This window comes from Monodon monoceros, unplaced genomic scaffold (assembly GCF_005190385.1).
Source record: "Monodon monoceros isolate NGI ecotype Baffin Bay Population unplaced genomic scaffold, NGI_Narwhal_1 Super_Scaffold_16, whole genome shotgun sequence".
In the NCBI taxonomy this organism is placed as follows: domain Eukaryota; kingdom Metazoa; phylum Chordata; class Mammalia; order Artiodactyla; family Monodontidae; genus Monodon; species Monodon monoceros.
In genome coordinates this window covers 7,693,875-7,721,277 of record NW_021703772.1, presented here as the reverse complement: position 1 = coordinate 7,721,277, position 27,403 = coordinate 7,693,875, and the positions used below count along the sequence as shown (strand labels likewise).

General features: G+C 48.6%; 1 protein-coding gene across 10 annotated transcripts in view; it reads left to right on the top strand.

Annotated features, from left to right (window-relative positions):
- DIS3L2 (DIS3 like 3'-5' exoribonuclease 2) overlaps positions 1 to 27,403 on the top strand; it is a 373,313-nt gene that overhangs the window by 323,545 nt on the left and 22,365 nt on the right. For 5 of the 10 annotated variants that reach the window (XM_029224424.1, XM_029224419.1, XM_029224422.1 and 2 more), the window contains exons 14-15: positions 11,006 to 11,085; positions 19,814 to 19,930. In XM_029224424.1, the coding sequence (XP_029080257.1) occupies positions 11,006 to 11,085; positions 19,814 to 19,930 (197 nt within the window). Of the gene's footprint in view, positions 1 to 11,005; positions 11,086 to 19,754; positions 19,931 to 27,403 lie in introns of all 10 variants that reach the window. The other 5 variants (XM_029224426.1, XM_029224425.1, XM_029224427.1 and 2 more) reach the window with 3 other exon arrangements.

Below are 27,403 nucleotides of genomic sequence, written 5' to 3'. Positions count from 1 at the left end.
GAAAATCAGAGCCAAGGAAAAGAGGCAGAAGTAATAGGACATCTGTAAGAGAGCATAATTCCTGTGACTGGGTGTCATATTATCTGACTTGAGTATCAGAAATGCAGAAATAGCTTCCTGCTTTGTGGGGAAGAGACAGATTTCATAAGGTTATTTCTTATAACAAATCTCACTGAAAGTCAAGGGATACTTTTCCTAGCACTAAAAGCAGTTTCTCACGTGAGGCTTGATAGTGGGGGCATTAAGTGTTATAGTGGACACATTTTTACATTTGTGGCCAATGAAGAAGGAGGTATTATAAGGCTATTTCTTAAACTCAGGTGAAAGTTGAAGGATAAAACACAGCTTGAGGAAGGCAAGTAAGCTAGTGAACAAGCTCGTGTCATCTTCCCTGTAGCCTAACTTGACTCAAGGACAAAGCTTAGACCACCTGCCTGAGTGAGCAGATAGCCTGTCACTTAGACTGCTTCTGACACATTTCCCTGGTGTCCGCTGTGTGTGTGATGGAAACTATGTAGCAGAGGCGCTGAAGTGGGAGGCTCTGGCAGGTGGACATTCTCCACTGTTTGGGGCAGGACCACAAGCTTTAGAAAGTAGGTGGCTAGGCTGCAAAACTGATATATTCTAAATGCCAGGAGACCCAGACAATCTCTCTGTACGATGCACAGCCACCTCCATGCATGTGGAGGGGCCACATGCAGTTCCCACAGTCAACATGGGCACTTCCCTGCGGAAGCAGCTTTGGGCAGTTCCAGTCCCTGAAGAGTGGTTGGCCTGAGCCCTAGAGCTCTGAGCAGAGATGGCTCTGGTCGGGTAATGTCCCAACAGAAGTCACCCTCTTTGGCTGTGAAAATCCTCAAAAATGCTCCTGCTGTGAGTGGGTCGAGCACGTCGGTTGCAGCGTCCCTCTGCATACGACACGTGCAGACCTGTTCACCGTGCTTTGTGTTCCCCGTTGCCATATTTCTCAGGAATTTGCAGGGTAAAAACGTGGCCCAGTGACCAGGGAAGGCCTGATCAGGAAAGCTGGGGCAAGGGAACGCCTGTTCTGCTAACACAGGTGCTGGGAAGGGGAATGAGCTCGTCTGTGCCGGTCTCACCCAGCGCTAAAAGCAGAGGTGCTGCGGAGTCATGGCCCACAGAGCTCTACTGCCCCGGCCTTGCTGGTGAGCCATGAAGTAACCCTCAGACAGGCGGGCAGGAGGGGTCAGGGCTCTTCTCTCCCGGGACTGGCTTGTTGACTGAGGCAAACCCAGTATGAACCAACCAGGTTGGCCTCTGTGACTCCTGACTAAAGAACAGCCTTCTCTATGGATTGACCGTAGCTCCAGAGACAGGCGGCTTTTCTTCTGAGCAAGTAAAACTTCAGCACTGAAGAATCCTTGACCTGTCATTTTTAACCTTCATGAGGATAGAACGAGCCTCTGGAACAAGGTGCAGTGGAGTCAGGAGAAGTGGCTTTAAGTGAAAACACAGCTGTGGGGTTTACCGACGGCGCTGCAGGGAGGCGTCATCCAGTGGGAGCGGCCAGCCTCGCTATAGACTTTCCAACACTAATGAGTCGGGAACTCCATGCTGAACAGGATTTAGTTTGATGGGTCCCTGTGCCAGCAGATGGATGTATTTTTCTTGAAAGACCAAGGTGCCAGAAATCTCCATGATTACGTTACTGGAGCGAGGCTCTTTTTTGTGGTTTGTGCAGTTGAGCATCAGGACTGCAGGATTCTCTTGCACTTTCTCACTCTTATTTTTTCCAGGTCAGAACCAGAGCTTGGGGTGGGGAGGAAAATCCTGCTGAATGAGCAAGTTCTTTCTTAAAAAGCTTTCTCCAAGTCCAAAAAGACTTCAGTGGACTTAGGAGAAAGAAACTTAATACATTGCCGTAGAGTCACTGTGAACCAAGCGAAAGCCAAGTCCACAGCATCTTTGTCTTATAAAAGAAAGCAGAGAGGAGATGGGAAAAAAAATAATGCTTAGGAAATCCAAACCAAACAACGAAAACTAAAGAAGAGAAACTAAAGATCACCTCAGAGAATGTGAAGATTTCCTTCTAATAAGATTTTTCAATTGCAAAACCAAGGCTCAGGTAGAGGTAACTTTTCTCTTCTTTTTAAGTATGCCGTAAATGGCATACCTCAGATGTTTGAACTATGATGGGGTTTGCCACTTTCAGCTTAAGGAAGAGTTGGACACCCTGCAAGACCAGTGGACTGTGAGGGGAAGAGTCGGCCATGCAGAGGCTGGAGGCTTCCCAGTCTGGTCCTTGACCTGCATTTGAACCTTGGTCCTAATAGCTAGCAGATTGAAGCAAGCTCACTGGCATCCCGGAGAACCCATGTTGGTTTGAACTGGAGCAATGCTGGCCACAGAACCAGCACTCTGCTTTCACCAGCTACCTCTCTCATTACTCCCCTGTGAGAGGAGCTCGGTGCTGGGTCGTGGAGGTTGCCCCTGTTTGGTCACGGAGCAGCCTGCAGAGAGGGGACCCACTCTTTTATGCCCGGCCTGCAAGTGCCGTCCAGCCCATGGCCAGAAAGAGAGCCGGTTGCCTGCCAGAGGTCATCTTGGAGCTGTTGTGGACGAGACAGGCAATTGCTAAACTTCTTAACACATCTCTTACCCTACCAAAGTCAGGCCAGCGTTTTCAAAAGCACCAAAGGCTCTGAGCTGGTATTACTTAGCTGATGGAGTTCAGTACCAAGTGGCCTGTGTGTATGTTCTCCAGGAATGTGGCTGTTTGGGAAAGCCAGCTGTGCACCTGAGCAGATTAGGGACCAATTTGCGCATTAGCCCAGGGGAACATCTAGCAAGCCACCCCTCAGCCACCTTTCCTGTCCCGTCCCGTCACTCTTTCTCAGTTATTCTTATGAATGTAATCTGGCCCATTGGCTTCACTGGGCTGGGGTACAGAGTAAGGTCATGCTTCCTTTAATGGTTACATTAAGTGACTCCATGGACCCCTCTGCTGCTTAGCCTGGGGCGTTCATTCTTCCCCTTAGGTTCACCTAAAGCCTCTTCCTCAAGCAACGTCTGAGAACCCTGAGGAAGCCTTCGTTAGTCCTGAATCGGTCGTTCTTACCGCTCACCTGTTGTCACCAGCTGGGAGGATGGCCCTGTGGCCTCCCTTGCCTCCCTCTCCTGCCCTAGACCCGGAGGGGCTGCAGGAGGACCTTTTGCAGACCTACCAACCCCCGTAGGGCCTCTACCCCCACGTTCCCACAGCCCGTGGGGAAGGACTGCGGCCCCTTCCACTCACCCAGGCTCCGTCAGCTTGCCCACGGTGCCGGTTTCCCTGAGGCAGGAGGGCTCCCAGCAGGAGTCTCACGCTCCAGCTGCCCAGGGCCTACCCTCCTCTGTGGTCTGGCCTGAGCCCCTGAAAGCAGAAGGCTCTTCTCTTTCCTGCTTGAGAGAGATTGGCTTGTCCTTTGTCCAGAGGAAAGGCTTATCTCTAACTAGACCCATTTAAAGGCCTCCTTCCTCTGCTGCAAGAGGCTGACAGAGCAGCCTTGTCACTGCCTCGTGGGCCCTTTGCTGCCTTCCCTCCTTACCCAGTACCAGGGATGTTGTGCGGTTGGAAACTGTCCTCCCAGGGAAGAGGTTGACTCATAGCAGGCTCTTCTGCTTGACAATGGCAGCTGCCTCTGGAAAGGGAAAGCCGGACCTCATGAAATCTCGGAGTAGCTGTCATCCTTGCAGGCCAGCGTTCCAAGCTGAGCCACTCTGTGGATGGACCCCTGCAGGCCTTGATTAGAGCCCGCACTGGCACAGATGGCAGCCTGTAGGCCTGCCCGTTTCCTTGCCACGCTAGGCTCATGGGACGTATTCAGTAAATACTGTTGAGTGAAGGACCGAGTGCCTCTTCATAGGCACTCTGGCAAGATGGGAGCCTCTGGGCACCGAGAGGATTTGAGCCACTGCTTGTAGTCTGGTGGCACAGCGACTGAGGGGTGGCACACGTGTGGCAGAATCTCTCTACAGAGGTGAGAGTGATTACAAACTCGGATGAAATTGGGTGACTAGGAGCTTGCAGGGGAACATGATTCTGTGTCTGTAAAATTTTTTTTTAATTATTTATTTCTGGCTACGTTGTGTCTTCGGTGCTGCACGCGGGCTTTCTCTAGTTGCGGCGAGCGGGGGCTCCTCTTCGTTGCGGTGCGCGGGCTTCTCATTGCAGTGGCTTCTCTTGTTGCGGAGCACAGGCTCTAGGCGCACGGGCTTCAGTAGTTGTGGCACGTGGGCTCAGTAGTTGTGGCTCGCGGGCTCTAGAGCACAGGCTCAGTAGTTATGGCACATGGGCTTAGTTGCTCCACGGCATGTGGGATCTTCCTGGACCAGGGCTCGAACCCATGTCCCCTGCTTTGGCAGGCGATTCTTGACCACTGTGCCACCGGGGAAGTCCCTGTGTCTGTAAATTAAATGACTGGAGCAGTTAGTCGCTGACAGGTAAACGAGATGCTCCAAATCTCTACTCTGCAGTTCAGCTCAGCGACATGCTTTGGGCACCTGCTGTGGACAGAGATAAGGGCACTGAGTGCCCAGGGTACCTGGCGAAGCTACCCATCCCGAACCCTCGGACTCACTGGGGAGAGCGGCCCTGCCTCCAGTTACCAGAGGAGGGAATAATAGAAGGTCCAGTTTTACAGAGAGAATCTCAAAGGATGTGTGGGATCTTGCTGGGACAGACAGGAAGGGCTCCCCTGGAAGCAGTCGTGGCACAAGGAGGGGCCCAGAGGTAGGAGAGTGTGCACGGCTTGGTCCAGCCTCATGCAGTGAGCTGTGCAGTTGTAGAAGGAATGCACAGAGCTTTGCAGCAGGATGACGCCAGGGCGCTCTTCCCTGTCTGGCAGACTCGTGTTTCTCCTTCAAGACGCCCATCTTCTGCCCTGGGGCCCTTCCGGGTTGGCATACCCTCCTCGGCACTTGCCACCCCACCAGTCCCTTGGTCACAGTCCATATTTGTTCACGTGGGCAACCAACCCCCAGAGGGCCTGGATCGTGTTTAATTCATGAATATATTTCCGACATATAGACAGCAGGAAGCCATCAAGGTCCTTACAGATGGAAGTGTCATCAGGCTTGTGTTTAGAAGGATGGCTCAGCTGTGTTATGGAGAGTGGATTAGAGAGAGCAGAGCCAGGGCAGTGGAGTGTGTCGGTGTCCTCGAGAGAAATAATGAGCAATTACAAAGAGCGGCCGAGGCCCGGAAGGCTGGCAGAGACCGGGCACAGCTCCATCGAGGCCCTGGCTCTGCTTTTCTCTGAGTCTTTTGAGTCTGCTTCCTGTGTGAGTTGGCTTCATTCTCAGGCTGGTAGCAAGCAAGTTGCAGCAGTTCTGACCCTCGTGCCTGGAAGCACCCAGCAAACACTGGCCTCCATTGGATCACATGACCATTCCTGAAGCAGTGCCTAGGGCCAGGAAATGCCGTGCACTGGCTGGCTTGGGTTCCTGATCAGTTACTGAAAGGTGCATGAGGTTACCTTAGAACGGCCAGGTCCAGCCACGGAGATTGGATCTGCTTCCCCTTGAATCCCCTGGCCTGGGGTGGGAGGGCGTATAGCTGAATGAAACTAGAATACCATTAGGAAGGAGGAAATGACTGCTAGACATGCACTTACGTCTGCTCTAGGGACCAGCTGGACCGATTCATTCATGTATTAAACCGTGCACATAGTAGGCGCCTACTCCCACACCCATACATACCTACACACCTGCAGGGACACGCTTTGTGGACTGGTTTATCTGGGCAGCAGCATCTCATCGTCCTGAATGAATGTCAGACCTCTCATGGAGGACCCCACGCCCCACCCCAACCTCTGACTCTCCGTTTCTCGACTTCTCCTTGCATCTTGTGATTGTTCCATCTCCAGGATCAGACATGGCCTTCTCTCTGACCACAGCCTCCAGTGCCCCCGACTTCCTCACCCAGTGACTCCCACAAACCCTCTCCTTGACCTCATGGACACCCAGGAGGCCAGTATAGGCCAGTGGTTAGCAACATGGACTACACTTCAGTTCTGCCACTTACTTGCTAATTTACGTAAACTACTCTGCAGTGTAAGGATAGGAGCCAAGCTCGCAGGGTTGTTGGGACGATTAAATAAAGTCACACGTGAAAGGTGCCTAGGACAGAGGACGTACTCAAAGAATATTAACTCCATACAAGACCTCCTTCACCCAGACTCTTCTGTTTTCTTCCAGTCAGTCCCTTCCATCTGTATTTCCTGCCTATTTCCCCATAGAGTCCCTGATCCGTCTGTTGCCAGTATTATACCTCTACTCCCTTGATCCCTCAAACCTATTCTTCCCTCAGACCTTTCTGGCAAATGCTCAGCTCCACACCCACCTAACTTTCTTCATTCCAGCATCTAGGTTGCTAGAAAAAAAAATCATCTGGACAGATGGTTGCTACGGTGACCTCAGATCCTGTGGCCTCAGCTAGACCCATAATGCTCCCTGGCAACCCTTATGCTCGTCTCCGGTCAGCTGCTTTTCCTGTTCTCCAGAGAAGCAATTTCAAACTTTCATCATATTCCTCCAACTTTCGTTCCTTCCCTCACCAAACCCTCCATTCCTTGCAGGTAATTTGGCCTCCTAGTTCTTAGAAAAGAACAATAATCAGGCTGGCACATTCCAAACCACCACCATGCCCGCATACCCCCCCCCCCCAAATCCATAGATAGATCTTCAGCCCCACCCCGCCTTCCCTACCGCTGCAGTGAGAAAGGGTCTTCGCTTGCATGTCGGATTCCACCCCCTCCTGTCATCTCAGGCATCTGTCTCCTGTGTCTTCAACCCCTCCCTCTATATTTCCTCCTTCCATCAGCATTTAAACAAGTCTCTGTCATCTTACAGTCCACTCTCCTTCAATCCCGCATCCTGGTAGCCAGTCCCGTTCCGTTCCATTCACCTTGGCTCTTCCCAGCCACTCTCCAGTTTGCTGAAAGAGTTAACACTCATGATCCCCACTTCCTCACGCTCTGCTCATTTGTCAGCCCATCACGCCCTGACCTCTGCTCCCACCGCTGTCCTGAGGGTTCTCGTTGCTAAATCCAGCGGATTCTTGGTTCAGATGCTTGTTCCTCTCTTACTTGACCTCTTAGAAGGATTTGACGCCGCTGAGTGCTCCCTCCTTACGACGTGTTCCCGCCTTGGCTCCTGTAACGTCATAACTTAGAACACCATGGCTACCCCTTCTCAGTGTCTGTTGTCCAGCTCTTAAATGTAGCTGTTCTATCGAAAACCTCATTTTCACTCAACATACTCTCTCAGGACCATCTCATCCGCTCCAGTGGCTTCAGTTGCCATCTGTCTTCGCATCCAAATTTTCCCAGACCTGTACCTCCAGGTTACGGTCTTGCTTATAAAATTCAGAATTGTTTACACAGCTGCCTACTGGTCACCTCCACTAAGATACCTCTTGGGCACCTTAAAATCAGCACTCCCGGCCCTGCCATTCCTCCTTATCACGGGAAGCATCTACCTGGCTCTCCAAGGCAGAAACCCTTAGACATTCATTGTCTTTGGCTCCTCTCTCTTTTGCAGACTTTATTATCTCCGGGCCATCACCAAGTCCAAAATTCTGGTTAAGGTGGCAAGAACACAGGTTCTGGTTGAAATTCCAGTTCTAATTGTGGTTTGAACAAATTACTTCACCTTTTTCCAACTCAAGTTCGTCACCTGTGAAAAGGAAATAGTAATACCGAATTCACATGGCTGTGGTCATGGGGTACTTCTCTGGCGGTCCAGTAGTTAGGACCCCGCACTTTCACTGCCAAGGGCCCGGGTTCGACCCCTGGCCGGGGAACTAAGGTCCCACAAGCTGTGCGGCACGCCCCCAAGAAAACCCAAAAACGTAAAAACAAAAAAAACAAAACAAACAAAAAACCAAATGGTTGTGGTCAGGATAAAGGAAAGCCTTTACTTGGTAGGCTTTCAATAAATATGAGGGCTCTTCTGTCCCCATTTCCTCTCTCCCCATCTCCATCACCACCTCTGCTTACTCACCTTATTGTTGAATTGGTGTACATATAGTTTCTTGACCTTGAGAATCCCCCAGGAATGAAGTTTCCCATAATTCCTTCATGACTAAGGACAACAGCTTATATCTCGTCATGCTTCTCATAAAGACTTGGGAAAATGCAAAAAAAGTAAAGCAATCACTGTTGCCATTTTGATATCGTTCCAGTCTTCTATGCGTTCTTTGTTCTTTTCTTAATGTAGTCTTTTTCCTATATAATTGAGTACACATCCTGCTGCTTTTCATCTAATCCAGATACTTTCCCAGGTTAACAAAAGTTCTTCATAAACAGTTTAATGGCTGCCTGCTATTCTGCATGTGACTACAGTATGGTTTATTTAACTATTTTGCTATTGTTGGTTTTTTAGAGTCTTTCCAGTAAATAATACTGAGGTAAACAGTTTTGCAAAAAAAAACCCCACTTTTCCTCCTACGTTTATAATAATTTTTCTAAGCCATAAATTCATAACTTGAATCACTGAATTGAAGGATTTGAAAATTTCTAAGCAGTGCAGTCTGAAGTGGACTAAATGAATATAGGCCTTACCTTAACTACAAAGAGGGAAGTAAAGAAAAAAGGGTTGTAATTAACAGATATTTTTGAATAATTGTTTTCTGTTTTACTGAAAGAGGGCTTGGAAGATCCAAGCAGTGCTCTGTGGGGAAAACATGCCTTTGACTTGAAGTTCCTGGGTCCATGATGGTAAAGGAGGGCTTGTTTCTGTTTTTGTATTTTCATCTGGGTCAGTGAGAGGACAGGCCATTCCTACAAGCTCGTTTCCCTCTAAGGAAGAGAAAAATCATCCAGCATCTAATGATGCAGATCATTAGTTGTGTCAACAGCCTTGCAGTTAAAAAAAAAAAAAAAAGTTGTAACAATGTATCCTCCTAACGTGCAGTTAATTTTAGTTAAAACTTCCCTGGTGATTTTCATTTCTTAATTTAATTTAACTTATTATTAGTTTGTTTGTTTGGCCTCGCGGTGCAGCTTGAAGGATCGTATAGTTCCCCAACCAGGGATTGAACCCGGGCCACCACAGTGAAAGCACCAAGTCCTAACCACTGGACCACCAGGGAATTCCGTCCCTGGTGGTTTTTAAACCCGGTGAATTTGTAAATCTAGTAAATGGCCCTGCATTTGGAAACGTTAGAGCTGCCATAGCCAACTGGGCTCTAGCAAGACACACACAACTCACTGAGCTCGGGCTTCCCAGCAACGCCCGAGCGCTCCCCTCAGAATCCAGAGGTTTTTTTTTTTTTACATCTTTATTGGAGTATAATTGCTTTACAGTGGTGTGCTAGTTTCTGCTTTATAACAAAGTGAGTCAGTTATACATATACATATGTTCCCATATCTCTTCCCTCTTGCGTCTCCCTCCCTCCCACCCACCCTCCCTATCCCACCCCTCCAGGTGGTCACAGAGCACCGAGCTGATCTCCCTGTGCTATGCGGCTGCTTCCCACCAGCTATCTCCCTTACATTCGGTAGTGTATATATGTCCATGCCTCTCTCTCGCTTTGTCACAGCTTACCCTTCCCCCTCCCCATATCCTCAAGTCCATTCTCTAGTAGGTCTGTGTCTTAAATACTGTATGCTAACACATATATATGGAATTTAAGAAAAAAAAAATGTCATGAAGAACCTAGGGGTAAGACAGAATCCAGAGCTTATTACCAGATTCCTTGTTCCTGACCTTCCCTAATCAGGAAAAGCTACTGAGTGCCTCAAAGTTAACATGTCCAGGACTTCCCTGGCGGTCCAGTGATTAGGACGCTCTGCTCCCATTGCAGGGTTGCAGGGGGCACGGGCTCGATCCCTGGTCAGGGAAGATCCCACATGCCTCGTGGCACAGCCAAAAAAATGTTAACATGTCCAGAACCAGACTTTGGACTCTCTGCCCATCCCCGCATTCAATCTTCTCACTCAGCAATGAAACCACCACCTGCCTGGTTGTTTAAATCAAAAACTTGAACCATCCTTGATTTCTTCTTTTCTGTCCTCACCACTCCCCAACACCAAATCCATCAGCATATTCTGCCGATTCTACTTCTAAAAATTTACTTGAGATCTCAAATTGTCCATTTCTCTCCATCTTGCCCAACTGCCCTCTCGTCCCAGCCCGCATCACTGCTCACCTGCACTACTCGGTAGCCTCCCACGGGGCCCCTACTTCTGCTCTCTCCTCTACAATCTTTTCTCTATGCAGTAGCTAGAGGGATCCTGCTAAAACTTAACTTTGGTAATGTCACACACCCGCTTCTTAAAACATGTCAGAGGCTTCGCTTTGCTAGTAAGGTAAAGGCCAAAAACTCTAACATGGCTGAGAAGGTCCTGTGTACCCTGCCCTGGCCTTCCTCTCCAGCATCGTTGCCCACCATTTCCCCATACACATCCTTCAGTTCCTGCAGCTCCTGCACCGAGGGCTCTATACATGTTATGTTCTCTGCTGAGGAGGACCCTCTTCTCTCCCCATCCATCCTTTCCACAGTCTAGGTAACCCCTCCTTCCCACTTTCCCAGTCTAGGTCAGGTTATTTACTTCTATAGAAACATGGGAGGTTTTTTCCTTCTTTAGAGAACCTATTTCAAAGTTTCATATATATAAAAAAAGTTTTTCCATTCATCAGCATAATTATGTGATTGATGTCTGTCTCCTCTACTAGACCATAAGATCCTCTCTGCTTACTGTTCACTGTTCTTTCCCCATCAGCTAGCTCAGTGTCTGGCACAAAGTAGGTGCTTAATAGAAAAAATTGGTTGCATGCTAACTGAAGAAGTCAAGTCCTGGTAACAGTCCTCCTTGACAACAGTGTCCCCGTAAGGTGCGGGCTCTTCCCAGAGCGGGCAGACCCGGGTTCTCCACAACACATCATCTTGAGGGAGTGTGATTTCGCTCGTCTTGCTGTTGTTGCTTTTCATTTCAGCTGTCAGAATGAATAGAGCATGCTACCTGAAACTTACTTGTTTTTCTCTTCTCTCCTTATTCAGCTAAAGCTTGCTTTTACTCTGGACCACAAGACAGGATTGCCTCAAGGATGTCACGTCTACGAGTACCGTGACAGCAACAAGTAAGTCACTCTGTGGGAAAGAGTGTCAGCTCACCATGTCCTGCAGAGGTAGCACCCATAGCCTTCCTTACACTGGGCTTCCCCGACAAAGGGATTGTCAGGGAGGGAATCACACTTTTTGTGACTGTACTAGAAAATAGCTGGCACAAAAATGTTTCCTGTAAAATCTCTTTTGCCCTTCAATATAGGACTTGGAATACTTGTGTAGGAGCAGGTGTAATGTATTAGAAGTCTATTTCAAAGCAAAGCCTCCTTTCCAGGCTCCAGCTCCTCTAGATACTCCCCTACCCACTTCATCTCCAATCATGCACTTGCTAATTGGGTTCACGGTGTGACTTTGGCTTTTGTTGTCATTCAGTCTGACTAAACTATGTTTATGGGTTTGTTGTGATACTCCACCTTGTGAATTTTTCTTTCTTTCTTTCTTTAAAAAAGTTTTTTAAATTATTAAAATATTTTTTATTGGAGTGTAGTTGACTTACAATGTTGTGTTATTTTCAGGTGTACAGTAAAGTGAATCAGTTACACATATACATATATTCACTCCTTTTTTAGATTCTTTTCCCATATAGGTCATTACAGAGTATTGAGTAGAGTTCCCTGTGCTATACAGCAGGTCCTTATTAGTTATCTGTTTTATATATAGTAGTGTGTATATGTCAATCCCGATCTCCCAGTTTATCCCTCGCCGCCCCCTTACCTTGGGGATTTTAGAGTCAGGGTACTTCTGGGTGCTTACAGAGGTTTAAGTTGGGGCCTTATTAGAAAGGTGGCGCCTGGCATAGTTTTATACACCTCTTCTCTTCATCACGGACTGCCTCCTTGACTGTGTATTTTTGTCTGTGGGCCAGTGAAAGTGGTGATGAGTGAGATAAAGGGCGTGTGCCCTGATGATGACAAGGACTGATGAATGGTGAGGGCAGCTACCCTTGGGCTGCTACTGTGTGTTAGGCACAGTCCAGGGACACTACGTGTGTCATCCCACTTAATTCTCATGGTAACCTGAAGAGTTTTCTTTTATTGTTGTTGTACTTGCAGAAGCTGAGGTCTAGGGAATGTATGTAACTTGTTCAAGGTCACTTGCCACAGCTGTGTGAGGCAGTGTCAGCATTATCACATTAATTCGGGGAAGAAAATAGATGAAAGGCAATTGATGTCCCAAGTTGCTACTTTTGGAAACCTCATTGATGACAAGAATAGTCCCAGCGGACTCAAGGACTAATTGTTTGAATATCCAACTGTTTAATTTTATCCAGTGGAAGGATCAAATAGGCACAGGCCAGTGGAATCATACATTACCTTCCAGAAGAGAAACTCGCGTTTTCTTCAAGAGCTCATGCTCTGTTATGGGTGGAAGATGGGTTACTGTGTGCCTTTGTGACCAAATTTCCATTCGGATTACTTTCAAGGCATTATTCCTCTTTGTAATTTATCTTTAGGAGGATGCTATCGTCAGCTATCGTGTACCCTCAATTCCCACCAAGTTAATCATTCAGAAAAGGTTGACCAAGCATCTTTTAACACCATCATTCCTCCTCTTGGATGGCACTGTTTCTGGAAGACAGTTACAGGATTTCTAGGCCATTGTGTCAGAGATACAATCTCAGCTTCTGATAATGCTTAGTTCAGTGCAGAAGTAGGGCTAGACTTCTCTGGGGTCAGGACTGACGGGGACAGGTGAGCGAGTCCCTTGGTGGCAGGGGCAAGCATTGTTAGGGAGTGAGAGAATTGTAAGCGATAAGCCCTCCTTGTCAGCGCTGCCCTGAGCTCCCTGATGCTTGCTGGATGGCCGTGGATGGCAGCCCGTCACACGACAGATTGTGGCCGCAGAAACACAGTGGTGTCAGGCTCAGGGGTGTTTACATACTCCAGTTCTGGCCTGACTCTCTGCTCTTTGGAAATAAGGTTGGCAGAGTTTTCGTTCAGTGGGAGAAGGGCACCAGCTTTAAGTTCATGTCTGAGCAGTTCAGAGGTCCGGTGACAACAACTTACGTTGTCTTTAAAACCGATCGGAGAAAATAGCCTAACTCTGTTTCTTGGCCTAATTCCCAACTCCTAGCATATTATCAGAATAAGCAATGTAGGAGATAATGTAGGAGTTGTAAGTATTGATAAGCTTTGGGCCAAAGACCTGTAAAAGAAAGCCTTTGTGTAGGAAGCTGGGTAGGAGCCATGGTCTCGGAAAGTGTGACTATCAGATACCCCAGTGGTGTGTCCCGTCCCCCCCCCCCCCCCCCCCGTTCTCTCTTGCTAGAGGCAGCCTTGGAGTTTATTCTCAACCCGTGGACAAGTTTTCTAACCTCCCCGAGCCTCAGGTTTCTTCTTCTGTTAAGAACAATGGGACTAATGATAACTCTTCTGGCATGATTGTCATGGGGATTGAACGGGAAGACATTGCCGCCAGCCGGCCTAGCACGTAGAATGCCCACAGTAAATGTTGACTGCCTCTCCTGAAAAATCGTCTCAGAAAAATCCTCATGACTTCGCCTCTGTTTTCCCAGTGCCAGCAGGGCTGCATCCGTGCACCGTGGCCGCAGCTGGCAGAGTTTTGGGTAGGGAAGAGGCTGGTGCACGGTCCTCGGACAGCCCTCAGCTGTGAGCGCTCTGTCCAAAGGCAGCCTCCCCTCCCCACTGTGAACTGTGAAGTCAAGCATGGAGAACCCCATGAGCTTGCCTGCGACTTTCTCCTCTCTCCCAGGCTCTGCCCTGTGTTCCTCTGTTTACTTTTAGGGACAGTTCCCTCGACTACCTGAATCTCAACATTGGTGTTTAGGAAATGAGGAGATTCCAGCCCAGGCCCTAAGGGGCCCATGTTGTCTCAGCCAAGTTACATGAAGGCAACGGCAGCAGAGAGATGAGGTTCTACATATAAAAGAAATTAGCTGAATATTAGTTTGGTACATGTAATAATTGAAACTACCGCTTTTACCTGGGTATTCTCTGCAGTATAATTTGTAATCATTTTCGTATTTATCCCTGCCACATTCAGTCCATCAGCAAAGAAGTTTTTCTGAGTAAGTACTGTGGCGCTCGGTAGTTCTCCCCAGTGGCCTTTTCCTATTAAATGGAGTAGTCCTGAAAGTAGGCACTCCGCTTTTATACTTCCTGGACTCTCGTGCCAGCTTCCTTTCCTGGAATATCCTAGTAGCCCCGATCCGTGACTCTGTGTCATCCCGTTCTTCTCCGTCAAGAAGCTCGTTTAGCCTCTGTGCTCCAGGGAGGACAGGCCCTGGGACTTGTCCATCTCTGGTGGGACTTAGACCCTGGAGGGCACGGCTCTCAGATAAGCATTCTTAAAGCTCTGGGGTCATTAGGGGAAAGAAGCTGAGGCACCTGTTGTGCCTCAGGTTAGATTAGTAAAGCTCTTCTCCTTGAATTATTCTGCCAGCCTCCCAAACAATGTTCAAATCTGCATCTAAGAGGTGTGAGGCTCTGGCCCCCCACCACCCTGACAGGTACTGCCAGCTGCAACCCACAGACCTGGGGCCACCTTCTTTTTCTCTGTTGCAGAAACTTCACCTGCCTTTAATATGCATGTTAAATCCAGTGAATCCAGAACTGATTGAAAGTCATGTTTTTCCAGTTAGGGCTTGGAGGTCTCTTCAGAGAGCAAAGAACAGGCCTAAAAGTGTGAACAAGTGATTCATGAGAATTCAGTTCAACATTTATTAAGCCCCTACTCCACACAATGTATTGTGCGAGGCACTAGGGAGACAGAGATAAATGGGGCCTGGTCTGTGACCTCAAGGAGTTTGTGTAAATAGAAGAAGGCACTGCAGCACCCTCCAGGGTGCGCTTCAGCGGTAAGAGTTGAGAGCCGTGGGAGCAGTACTGAGGCCAGTGACTGCTTCTGACTTGGGAGCAACTCTGTGGATGGTGGCACCCTGCACAGACAAACAGCTTTGTCCACAGTACTCCCCACCGTCCTCCTCTTCACGGCCAGGACGGCCGAGCTCCTGTGCAAAATGCCCTCCCTGCCTTTAGCTCTTTCACCTCCAGCGCGTCCACTCTGCAGCCTGAGGGAGCTTTACGTGCCTTTTCATTCTGGTTGCTTTTGCGACGTTACTTTTGTCTTCGATGTTCTGCCATTTTACTACGTTACGTCTAAGAGTAGATTCATCTGTACAGCTTAGGACTCAGTGTAGTTCTTCCCATTTTGAAATTATCTATTTTCTGTTTTATTCTCCCTAATCTGTTCTTTTGGAGCTCCTGTTAGAAACCTACCACCTTATTCTTTCTCTTTTTCCTCCTCCTTTTCTGCCAGTGCTGCATTGTGGGGCACGTCCTCAAAAAGGTCTGTCAGTTTACTGGTCTCCTTATAGCTGTTTATAATCTGCTCTTGGATACCCCTTCCTGATTTGGGTGTTTAGTTTTAATTTTTAGAAGTTCCGTTGGGAGCTTTTTAAAATCAGCCCATTATTTTTTTTTACTGTTCGTTTTTTCCTGTCCTGGTTTTTCACTATGATTTCTATTCCTTTCATCTCTTCCAGTTATTTTGATTACACTCATTTTATAGCCTCTTTCTGATTGTTCGCTTATTTCTAGTTCTAAGGGTACCAGTTCTCCCATATGTAGTCTCTATTGACTTGCCTTTATGGCGGTTCATTTTTTCACACGGTTTGTTCTTTTTTATCAGGAGATTGTCTTAAGCAGGGATTGTGTTCACTGTGAGAGTCCCATATGCCCCCGGTTGTGGATGCATTCTTTCATTGCTTTTGCCATTATTCTGCCATGATCCTGGGAGTTCCGTAGGTCTTTTGCCAGTTTGGTGCTAACCTCTTGGCTTAGGATTCCCAGAACCCGGGTAGTGTGCATTCAGCCTCGACACACACATGCGGTACAGGCTTGGGATCCCATCCCACAAAGGAGCGCCTCCCCTCCGCGCCATATACAGACATTCCTCTGGGCTGTGAGAAAGGTCTTCCTGGTCCCTGTTCAAAGACCAGCAGCCCTTCCTGGATCCTGGCTTTCTGCAGGGCTCTCAGTTCCAGTTCCCGGCCAGGTCTTCTCCCTCCTGTGGGCATGAAAACCTTAACTCCTATAACTGTATCAAGGTCTCATACCCCCGGCCCTCCTTTGCTATGGTAATGATTATGGCTTTGACTTAGTTTCCTTCCCTTCTTTCTTTAATGCTCAGTCCTAGATTATTCTTTTGGTATATCTTATCCATCTTTCCTTTGTGCTTGTGTTGGGAAAAAGGTCCACATCAGTTCAGTTTACCATCTTGTCAGAACCAGAAGTCTAAATAAACTTTTGAAAGTGTGAGTCTGATTACTCATTCATTCAACAAGCATACAGAGAGTTTCTGCTGGGTACCAGTACAGAACTAGTCACTGAGGCTGCAGAGCTGAATAAACACTCACGTGGCCCTCAGGGGCTCATAGGCTAGAGGAAGGGACTGGGCACCCATCACCAGAAGACAGCTCTGTGATTAGACGCTTACCTGCTCCAGCGTACCCCACATTCCATCCTGCCAGACCATCTTGAGTCTGCCGCATGCAAGGTGTCTCTGTGTGACCGTGCCATGCCCCGTTTCTAGAACACCGCTGTTTCTCACCGCCCGCTCACACCCATCTGGGTAATCTCTACTTCTCCTTCCACTCTCAGCCAAGTATTACTTCTTCTGGGAAGCCATTCCAACCCCCGACAACCATCACGAAAGGCTGAGGCATGAGTGCCTTCTCCGCAGTCCTCTGCCACACCTGTCCGCTTCTGCTTCTGCTTCAGCCCTCATCACAGTGCACTTCAGGCACTGGTTTACTTGTCTCCTCCTTCCTCTACGCTGAGTCCTTTTAAGGTCAAGGCCTTGTTTTGTTTATTATTTCAGTACCCCTAGTGCCTAGCCCAGGGGTTGGGGGACCTAATTGAATCCTTTTAGAGAGGGAACCTGGCTACGCAGCCTTTGTCTTTCCAACCTTTGTCTTTTCATTTTTTGTGGGATTATCATGAGGATTAAATTATACATGACATGAGGGAAAACGGTTTCCTTGGATGGTTTATACATTCTGAAGAGCTAACACATAGAAGAAAGAGACTGCAAACATTTGATTTAATTCTGCAAATATAGTAGTAATTGCAGTTATTTACATCACTACCTACCATTTTTTGCCTGATAGGAGGGCATAGTAATAATTATAAAGAGCATTAAGTATGCCAAGCAAACTTGCAGAAGCTGAGTACAATTGCAAGGCTACACTTTGTTGACGACCCGTAGAGTTTCTGATCCATGTAGCATAATAGTGATAGGAGCTACCACCTCCTGAATGCCCACAACTCACCAGCACTGGGCTAGGGGCTTACCCAAGTTATTTCTAGTTTCAAAACCATTCAAGACAGATCTTATCTTTATATTTTTACAGATTTCAAAAAAGTCAAGGAGGTTATATTATTTTCACAGTTTTACAGATTAAATAAAATAAAAACAAAACAAGGCTGAGAGTCAGAGAGGTTAGCCTGCCCTAGGTCACACCATGGTCAAGAGCAGAGCCTGAATTTTCCTCTAGTTCTAGCAGATTCCAAAGCCCATTCTGGCCTGCCCCTGTGAAGGAGAGGGATGGGGAAAGGGGGCTGGGCAGGCAGAGTGTCAGCCCACGGTGCTGTTCTCAGGTCCCACAGGGGCGGGCCTGCCTCAGGACCCCTGCCGTGCCCAGTCACCCCTGGGCACAGGGATCCAGAGGGCCAGGGCCGTCTTCCTGGACGGGGCTTCTTCTGGGCAGCCACAGCCCACCCCTTGCCCTGCACAGATCCATTTCTCCGCTCGTGTGGGGAGCATCTTCTCTGTGGCTCCCGTGGCCTCTGTTCCCGAGGAAGAGCTTAGAAAGGACATGTTAATGGGACAGACTACCACCTCTGCTGCCCATTCAGAATTCTTCTCACCTTCAGCCAGCACCTCAGCAGGTCTTGGCAGCTTAGCTGGTGGTGTGACTCAAAACTTCACTGGGAGGTTCTGAGCCCTTGGTTGTCATATCCTTCTCAGGACAGGGTTGAAACATATGTCCATGCGTCTGTTCACAGTCGGGCAAGGGAGCACCAGGAGAGTCCCTCCCCACCATGATGCGACTCCTCCTCTCATCTGCTGACCCCTGGATACACAGCGGGAAGAATCCCGGCAGTAGCATCACTTGTAGTTCAGAGGGACCCTTGTTGTGTTACCCCTGGCCTGAGCTACCTTGGGTTCCATCACCCCCATAGGCGTTAATGAGCCCAGCTCTGTGACTGCCTCTTCTGCTGTCCTTGGTGGCCCGCAAATCTCCTACCAATCTCCTTAGCAATGCTGGTGTTCCTCTCACCAGCACACTTCTGATGATCCTGGTGAAGGGGGTGTCCTGTGGGCCCCCCCACAGTCCATAGGCCTCCACTAGGCCTTCTGGACTCAGCCTGTTTCTTCCTTCCCCAGCTGTCTGCCAGGGCAGCTCACGCCCTTCCACTTTGCTCAGCCTTAGCTGTCACTGCCTGCAGGCCTCTAAGGACCACTCCAGCAGCGAGTTTGCCCCATCCCCTAGGGTCTTTGAAAGGGTGCTGAATCCCACATCCCAAGAAAATTCGCCCAAAACAGTGAATTCTTGCTCATCTCATCTCCTGGCCCCTTTGATGAAGGCCCTCAAATCCTGCTAGCTCATCCTTCCCACTCTTGGTATATAATCTCTTTCTGCCTTATCAGGCCCAGCACATCCCCAGCCCCATTTCCCTGACATTTAAACCTAGTTACAGGCCTTGAAGCCCCAGAAATGAGGTGGGGGATGCAGGGTGGGCCCCCTGCATGTCTTACAGCACAGGGTGTCACTAGCCTTCCGCAGGGAGTGTGGCCACCTTTCTGTAAGCTGCCTCTGTAAGAGGCCCTCTGGCTCTCCGGCTTAGCCTGCAGCTGCTGGCTGAGGGCCCTCAGCCTGTCACCGTCTCCCTGCTGGGCACCGTGTGCCTCACTTCATGGTCCTGGTAGACACTGCACCACCCGGGCTCTCAAATGCTTGAATCAACACGGTCGAGCAAAGGCTTTTTCCCAGGTCACCACTGGTGAGTCTTTGAGCAGCTGGGCCACTGCTTTGTGCCAGGGATTCTCCGTGCCCCACATTCGACTCAGAAGAGTGTCGTCTCTGCCCGCTGGGTAGTAAGCAAGCCAGGCCCCAAACTCCATCTCTTTGCCTCTCTCTCAGACCCACTCCAGTACCACTGTGTTAACACATCAGGTCTGCTGAGAAGCAGATGCCAGGACAGGATTAGAAGGGGAGAGAAGAGGAGAAGGCAGGAAGAGAGTCTTCAGATCTTGACACAAGCTCAGCCCCTGTGGAGGAGGGCATAGGAGGAGGACTGGGTAGGAAGAGTCTTGGGCTGCAGCCCAGTTTTAAGAAGGTTCAGCCAGACTGATGGGAAGTCCTGGAACCAAAGTCACCTGCTGGAGAAGCCTCACATCCTGCAGGTCCTTCGAGTGCTTAGTCACCGGCTGGGAGCAGCCCTCGGGAAGTGTGGCCTTGGTGTCAGTGCAGTGGTGGGTCAGGGGCTGCGGCTGGGCCACCAGGCCGTTTATGCTCCCGTGGCAGGAGAGCTGAGAGGCGCCTTTTCGTGGCCACCGCACTCAGGCAGGAGAAAGAGCAGGGCTCCTGGATAAAGCCCTGCATCTAATTCGTTTCCTCCTCTGCTTGGTTCGTGTCCTCTTCCTTCACCTAAATAAGCAGATGGAATATTTCCCAGCAGCCCTGACAACTTCAGACCAACACTTAACACTTCCCAGTGTTCCCAGTACTTTGGAAATGACACTGTGTGCCTGCACCTCGGACCTGATGCCAGTTCCTCAGGCTAAGGAGTGGTGTTACCTGAGAGCCTCCAGACCTCCCGCTGACACTGCCAGGTTAGAATGAAGAATGCCTTCCTTGTTCCTGGTGAAGCCCTTGGTTAGGAGAAAGGAGAGCTGGAAATCAAGGGGGAGGAGGAGGGCTTTTGGGGAAATTGGAGGCAACTCAGCCAGAGGAAGGTGCCAGAAGTGACCTCATGGGAGCAAGCCGGCGGCTGCAGTGGGCGTCTTGGAGTCGGCCGCTTGCGCTGCAGGTGGGAGCTCACTGTTTTCCACCGCAGCCCTCAGTGTCGGGCTTTGGTGTGATGCAGGCATGACTCCTGCTTAAGCTGCTGGAATCAAGACGGTGATCAGTGAGGGATGCGCTTCTCCACTTCCACACCGTGCAGAGAGATGGTGGGGGGCTCCTGTTCCCTCCCACCACCTCACTCCGTGCAGCAACAATAATGGTATCCTGGGTGCCAAAATGCAGTGTTTCATTTGACCTGAGTTTTCCCTATAGGAAGGGAAGGGGGTGAGTATGAACACTCCCACTTAATAGAAAGGGAGGCCAGTTCCCCTAGTGGTGCCCTGGCCCACCCAGCTCAAGCTGTAAACCAGAGGTAGAGCCAGCAGGCTTCTCCCTGGGATACTGCCTCAGCCATGTGATACACGGCAGGGGTGGGACCTGGAACAGCTACGGAGTGATGCTGAACTTGCCTGTGGGTCCTGGGCAGGGAGGGCAGCAAGGCCTGGGTCAGCGAGACTGCCTTCTGTGTAGCTTACATTACCATTGGGTTACAGTCACCCAGTCTCCCACAAATGTAATGCACCCCACGGGTGGCCAGGGCAGGGAAGCTCTTACTCAGCTGTGTTGAGTCAGCACCCTTCCCTACGTCTTGGGAGAATGGGGGGGGTGGGGTGCGGTGGAGCCTGAAGCCATGCTGTAAAGCACTGAATTGTCTCATCAGAGGTTTCCTATGCTGCTGGGGCAGGGTGCTCAGCCCCTGATAGAAATTGCTAGCCCCTCAGCTCCTGCCGGCATTCTAAGGGCAGAACTGATCAGAGTGAGGAAATGTGGAAGCCAGAGGCAATGGGGAGATTATACTGGACAGAGGCCAGATGCAGACACATCACGCACACTGGTCCGTGTCTCAGCACGTAGTGTGACTTAATATCCACTCCACTCTTTTCTTCCATAGTCCACACGCTGGAAAATAGATTCTTACATGAACTCACTTTGTGAAACTTATTTTTGAACTATGACATGCATAGAGAAAAGTGCACAAGTCATGTGCATCTAGTTCAAAGAGTATTAGCAAACAAACACACCCATGTAACTCTCACCCACATCAAGAAATAGAACATTTCGGCACCCCAGGAGCTTCCAGCGTACCCCTCTCCTCCAGAAAGGAATCCACCATCATTGCTTCTGACACTACAGATTCGTTTTGCCTGGCTTTGAACTTCATATAAACGGAATCATTCAGTGGCTTCTCTTTTGTGTCTGACTTTCTTCTTTCAGCGTTGTTTTTGAGAATTCATCGTTGTTGCTGCATATAGTCCTAATTCATTCATTTTGATTGCTATAAGTCTTCCTTTGTATGAATACACTGTAATTTATCCAGTCTGCATTAATTCAGTCAACATTTGAGTTGTTTCCAATTTGAGGTTGTTATAAATAATTCTGCTTATACGTGTCTTTTGGTGCACACATGCACATATCTCTTTTGAGTGTATACCTAGGAGTGAAACTACTAACTCAGAGAAAATACCCACTTTAGTGGATACTGCCAGATGATTTCCCTAAGTGGTTGTACCAGTTTAACACTCCTGCCAGCAACATACGAGATTTCATATATTTATTGGCCGTTCAGTAGAATGCCTTTTCAAATTGTGTGCCCATCATTCTTCTAGGTTTTCCGTTTTTCTTGTTGACTTATAGTTCACTCTGTTCTGGGTGTGAGTCCTTTGTTGGTTATACATGTTGCAGATACCTTCTACTCAGTAGCTTGCCTTTTTACTCTCTTTGGTGGTGTTTAAATGAACAGAAATTCTTCATTTCAATGTAGTTCAGTGTATCGGGTTTTTTCTTTATGGTTAATTCTTCTTATATCCCATTTAAGAAAACTATATAAACATCATGAAGACATGTTTGGTATTAGAGTTCTCCAAGAAACAGAACCAGTAGGAGATATATATTTATTTATTTATTTATTTTTATATTTGTGTGTATATATATATATATATATATATATATATATATATATATATATGGAGATTTATTATGAGGGATTGGCTCATGTGATTATGGAGGCTGAGAAGTCCCATGATCTGCTGTCTGGTAAGCTGGAGAACCAGGAAAGTCAATGGTAACTCCCAGTCTGCGGGGAGGAGAAGATAAGACGAGAGGGCAAGCAGTGAGAGGAAGAACTCCCTCCTCACCCTTTGGCTCTGTTCAGGCCTCCCACGCTGGGGAGGGCAGTCTACTTTACCCAATGCAAGTGCTCACAGACACACTCAGAAATAATGTTTAACCTGGGCACCCTGTGGCCCGTCCAGTGGACACAGGCAATTAGCCATCAACATGTTTTTACATTATCTTCTAGAAGCTCTATTGTTTTACCTTTTCTATTTTAGACCATAATCTACTCAGAAATGAGATTTGAATATAGTACAACAAGTTTCAGTTTTTCCCGTGTGGACATCTAATCGACCCAGCATCATTCCTACTGCTCCACAGGGCCACCTTTGTCAAAATGAAGGGTCTGTATCCGCACGGATCTGTATCTGCACTCTGTCCTGTCTCACTGATCTGCGTGTCTCTTCTTGTGCCAGTGCCACACTGTCTTAATCATTGTACCTTTATTATAAGTCTTGATATTCAGTAGAGTTAGACTTTTCCACCTTGCTGCTCCTCAGTAAAGGGCACCTAGCCTATTCTTGGCCCTTTCCATTTCCATGGAAATTTTAGAATCAGATTGTCAGTTGCCACACACATGCACACAGACTTGCTGGGATTTACACTGAGATTGCACTGGATTTACACTGAGATCAAGTTGGGAAAAAATTAACCCTTTTATGATTGTCTTCTACTCCACAAACATGGTGTATCCCACTCTTTATTTAGGTCTTCTTTAATTTTTCTCAGTAACGTTTCATAAATTTTTATGCAGTGGTCTTCTTGATTATCTCTAATTAGATTTACTGGTAGGTATTTAATATTTGTGATACTATTTAAAATAGTATTTATAAATTTCCTTGTCTCTTTGTTGCTGATGTATGGAAAGACAGTTTATTTTTATTGTCCCTGTATCCAGTGACCTTGCTAAATTTATTAAATTCAAATAATTCATCTGTAGATTTTTTCTGATTTTCTCTGTACCCAGTTTTACTTGTTCCTTTCCAGTATCAACACCATTTGTGTCTTTTTCTTGCCTCGTAGTGCTGTACAGTATTTAATGGAAGTGATGATAGCAGGCGTCCATGTCTTGTTCTTGATCTCAGAGAAAAGGGTTTTTACCACAGACTCACTTATAAATTATGAAAACTTAACAGTAAAATTCCCTTTTGTATACATTTGATTTTGCTTTTCCCCAAGTTGATCTTTCAATTCGAAGGTACTTCTAAGTTTGAAATGTGGCAGTGGTGGTTTTTGTATGTTAGGAGGTAGGCAGATGGAATATCACAAGACTGTGACTCCTTATTTTAACCTTGTGAGGAAGACTTTGCCTTGTCCATTTTACAGACGGATCGCGTGGCTGATACAGCTGAGCAGGGGTTGTAACAGGTGGTGTCGGACCCAAAGCCCAGGCTGTTCTTACTACTCCCCGATTCCCTGGTAGAATATTGAATGTGTAACCCCCAAGGTCACAAAAAAATACCACATTCGTCATAGGTTTCCAAGAGGAGAGTTGCTAAGCTACTTCACAGGTACGCTGAACATCTTTTCCTTTTCCCTCCCCCATACCTCCTTATAGCAGTGTCATCTGCACATCCGCCTTTCTCTGACTTCCGTTGTCATGGAAGCAAACTGGGGCAGCCAAGTGTCATGCCGAAAGGAGCCCTCCCTGCCTGCCCGTGCAGCCGCCCCTGCAGCTCTCCTCAGCCACCTGGCCGAGCCACCCACCAGGCTAGGCCTTTCCTGGCCTCTACTGCCATTTGGGCTTTTCTCTGATGCCAAGGAGGTGGGCGGTGAGGATTGAGGGCTTTCCTTCTGGTCAGGCTGCTTGGGTTGTTGGGTGGGACTGTGTGTTTTTAAACCCTCAAGCTGTCCCAATTTGAGGATTTTGAACCCTATGCAGACACACAGAATCTTTATCTGCTGAGGTTTGGAGAGAGGAAGGAAGAGTGCAAGGAGGGTAGAGACCCAAACAGGCCCAGGGCTGGCAGGGGCTTCCGCGGCCCGAGCCATGATGTGAGAGTGTCCCTTCCTGCCGCCCAAATAACTACCCAAGGATGACCCAAGACAGACAATTCTAGGCCACCAGAAACTCTCGAAACTAAATACTTTGCAACTCTCAAAGACCTTATAAAAGAGAGTTCCCTTGGTTGATTTAACACAGGGCTACATTAAGCAAACAGCGTTTTTTCCTTCTTGTTAAATTTCCTTTGCCGTTCCCTTTACTCATCTTTTTGTGATGGACTGCAACTGTGTCCATTCTAGGAACCTCCTAGGGCTGCAGCAATCCAGTGTGACTTGGAATCCTTCAGTTGTTTTTTTCCAAATGCTCTTTGAGCATATGGTGACATGATTTGACCAGTGAGAGAGGATGGGGAAAATTAGCATTTTTGTTTTCTCTGTACCTCTCTCTCTGCCATATATATACCTTTGTCAGAATTCCCTGGCACGATCTATGTCTTTTCTGCCACTCTGGGTATTTGTCCATCCACAGATTCCCATCCCAGTGGAAAGACTGCTCTTTGGCCCCTGAGGCTAACCTTTCTAAGTTGATGGCTCAGCTGTTTAGTTTTTAAACCCAAGGAGGGCTGTCCCTTTCCAAGACCTTGAGGAGTGCTAGAAGCTGGTGGCATTCAGGCCTGCCGGTGGGCTGCACCAGCCTCTAGGGCATGTTCAGTTACTTAAAGTAGCAAATGCCTCTGCCGTAAGCACCCTCTGTTGGGTGGCTGGAAGTCAGAGCCCAGGCCCAGGCCACAGAGGCCTGAGATACTCTGAGGGAGGTTCGCCCATGCAGGAAATGGGCCACAGGATTGCGTGTTGGCTCTAAGCCTGAAGAAAGGTGCCCATGGCTGGCGCCTCCTGCAGCTGCCTGGCGGGTAGCCAGAACGTGCTTGGCTCTCTCGCTTTTGGCTGTGCTCTCTGTGGGGAAGTGTTTCTGATCTGTCTTCACTGCCACTCCCCAGCTCTCTGGGGCATTGTGGCTTTTTCTTGGTGCTTGGGCAGGAAGCCTCCAGAGCCTGAGGGGGTTGCTGTGCTTGACGACAAAGGCCATCAGTGGATAGAAATCACTTAGATATAAATCACTTTATTTACTGAAGAGGAATTGAACACCATTACTCTCCCTTCTGAGCACACTTCTCCAAAGGTGGGCACTCAGGCGGGCAGAGACCTCACAGAGTGACCAGAGCAGGTGCCCAGCTCATGCCCGTTGAGTCAAGCAAAAAGCAAGTGGCCAACTTACGCAGCTGCTCTGAAAACCCACCCCAGCAAAGCCTAGCTGAAATGCAGAACACACAGCACGCCACTGACTGCAAGCTGCCCCCGGCCAGCCCCACATGACCCCACGACCCAAGGACGTGCCAGGGGCTGCTGGGCCAGGCTCCAAGGTTGAGGATGAGTGAGACACGGTGTCTGCCTTCCAAGCCCAGGAGTGGGCCAGTGTTGCAGAGAACATGGCTCGTTTCCTGGGGTCGATGAGGACCTCGCTCCCATCACCCTGGAACTGAAGAGCTGTGGGGAGCGCTCAGAGCAGGGCCCACCAAGCCAGCAGCACTGCGCTCTCCGGGCAGCATTCCTCTCTCGGGTGTCCTCTCGATGGTGTCTCCCTCAGTGGTGGGCCAGCTGTGATCTTCTCTAAACACCTTCGTGTGTGAGCTCTCTGGAACTTCACAGAAGGAATGGCTCTTGTTTTAATTTATGGACGTATTTTTTGCTTTAATGGTGTCCACTGGACATCATGTAGCCCTTTTTAATAATTTAGGATTATTCACAATGTTTATATGGTGATACAAAAGCATTTTCCTTAGGCTCTACTGCGCTCTGCGGCTTTGCCTCTGCTCTAAATACTCCCAATACTGCCATGTGCTTTCACTCGACTTTACTGAGGCCCTGCCCCAACTGTCTTTGTGTCCACCTTTACAGTCAGGGCCCGTTGTCACTTCTCTACTGCTGTCCAGGAGACACCAGGAGCACCCTCTCAGCCTGGCTGTGAGCATGAGGCGCCATGGGGGTATGGCATCAGCCAGGAAGCCGAGTCTAGTAGTCAGAACTGTCCATCGAGAAGAGGAAAGGGTCTGAGTGGGGAGCGAAGGCGGGACTTCCCTGAGAGTCACACTCGACTCCTGGCTCCGGCACCTGTGTTGGCCCCCAAGGCCTGGTCTGTTGGTTGTTTGCTGGTTCTGCCCCATGTATCGGGTGCTCAAGATTGAGCATGTGGCTGAGTTTTAGATAAGTGAGATGGTGGTGTACTTTTTAAATCAACTTGAACTGAATTGTTTAGTGCATCTGTCATGTTGGGAAATTCTTCCTTAGTGCTAACAGCCCTCTGGTTTCATCTCAGTCTGTTTCCTCTCATTAATTAGTCTTCAGTGCAGATGAAAGACCAGTTAGCTGGTCGCCATCTTCTGTGTCGTAAATGTTCCAGGAAACCGTCAGATCTTCAGTGTTCCGCTCTCGAAGCTGAAGGAAGCCTTCACGCCTCTCGGCTTTCTCCTGGTGTTTTCCCCAACTGTCAGGCTCATCAGACCTAACTCTTACGCGGCCTGTGCGACCGTTTGCCTCCTCAGAAACGCCAGTACTTTGCTGTGTGTCCTGTGAGGCGGGCTCCGCCTTAGGCTTCATGACCCATGAACTCCTTGCAATAGAATGGGGGAGGTTTTGTGGGTAGAGTGTGTGAAGGAATGCGTAGAAAACCACTTTCCTCAGATCCTCTGAGGGATCCGTCGCCCAAAGTGCTGAGAACATTGCTGTGGGAACTCAGTAAATAAATGCCGAAGCAAAGAGCCGGTGTGTGACTAAGAAAATTCTCATGGGGCGGTAGGGGAGTGAGTATGTGTTTATCTCCTGACTCCCTAGGCCCAAGGGCTGGGACAGTATCTGTGTCCCAGCCCCGAGCACAATACCTGGAACGCTGCAGACGCCCAGCAAGTGCTGAGTGAACGTCTCCAGGTCTCCAGGGCATTGGCTGCATTTGCTCTGTGTTCTAGCATCCTTCAGTATTCTAATGACACCAGACTCTTGTCACCTTCAGGTTTTTATAATAATAATTACTAATGCTTATGGAATGCTTAACAACATGCCGGGCCCTGAGATGAGAGCTTTACGTAATGTGTCTCATTTAATCCTCCCCCTGAGGGGTGGGAAGTGGAGGT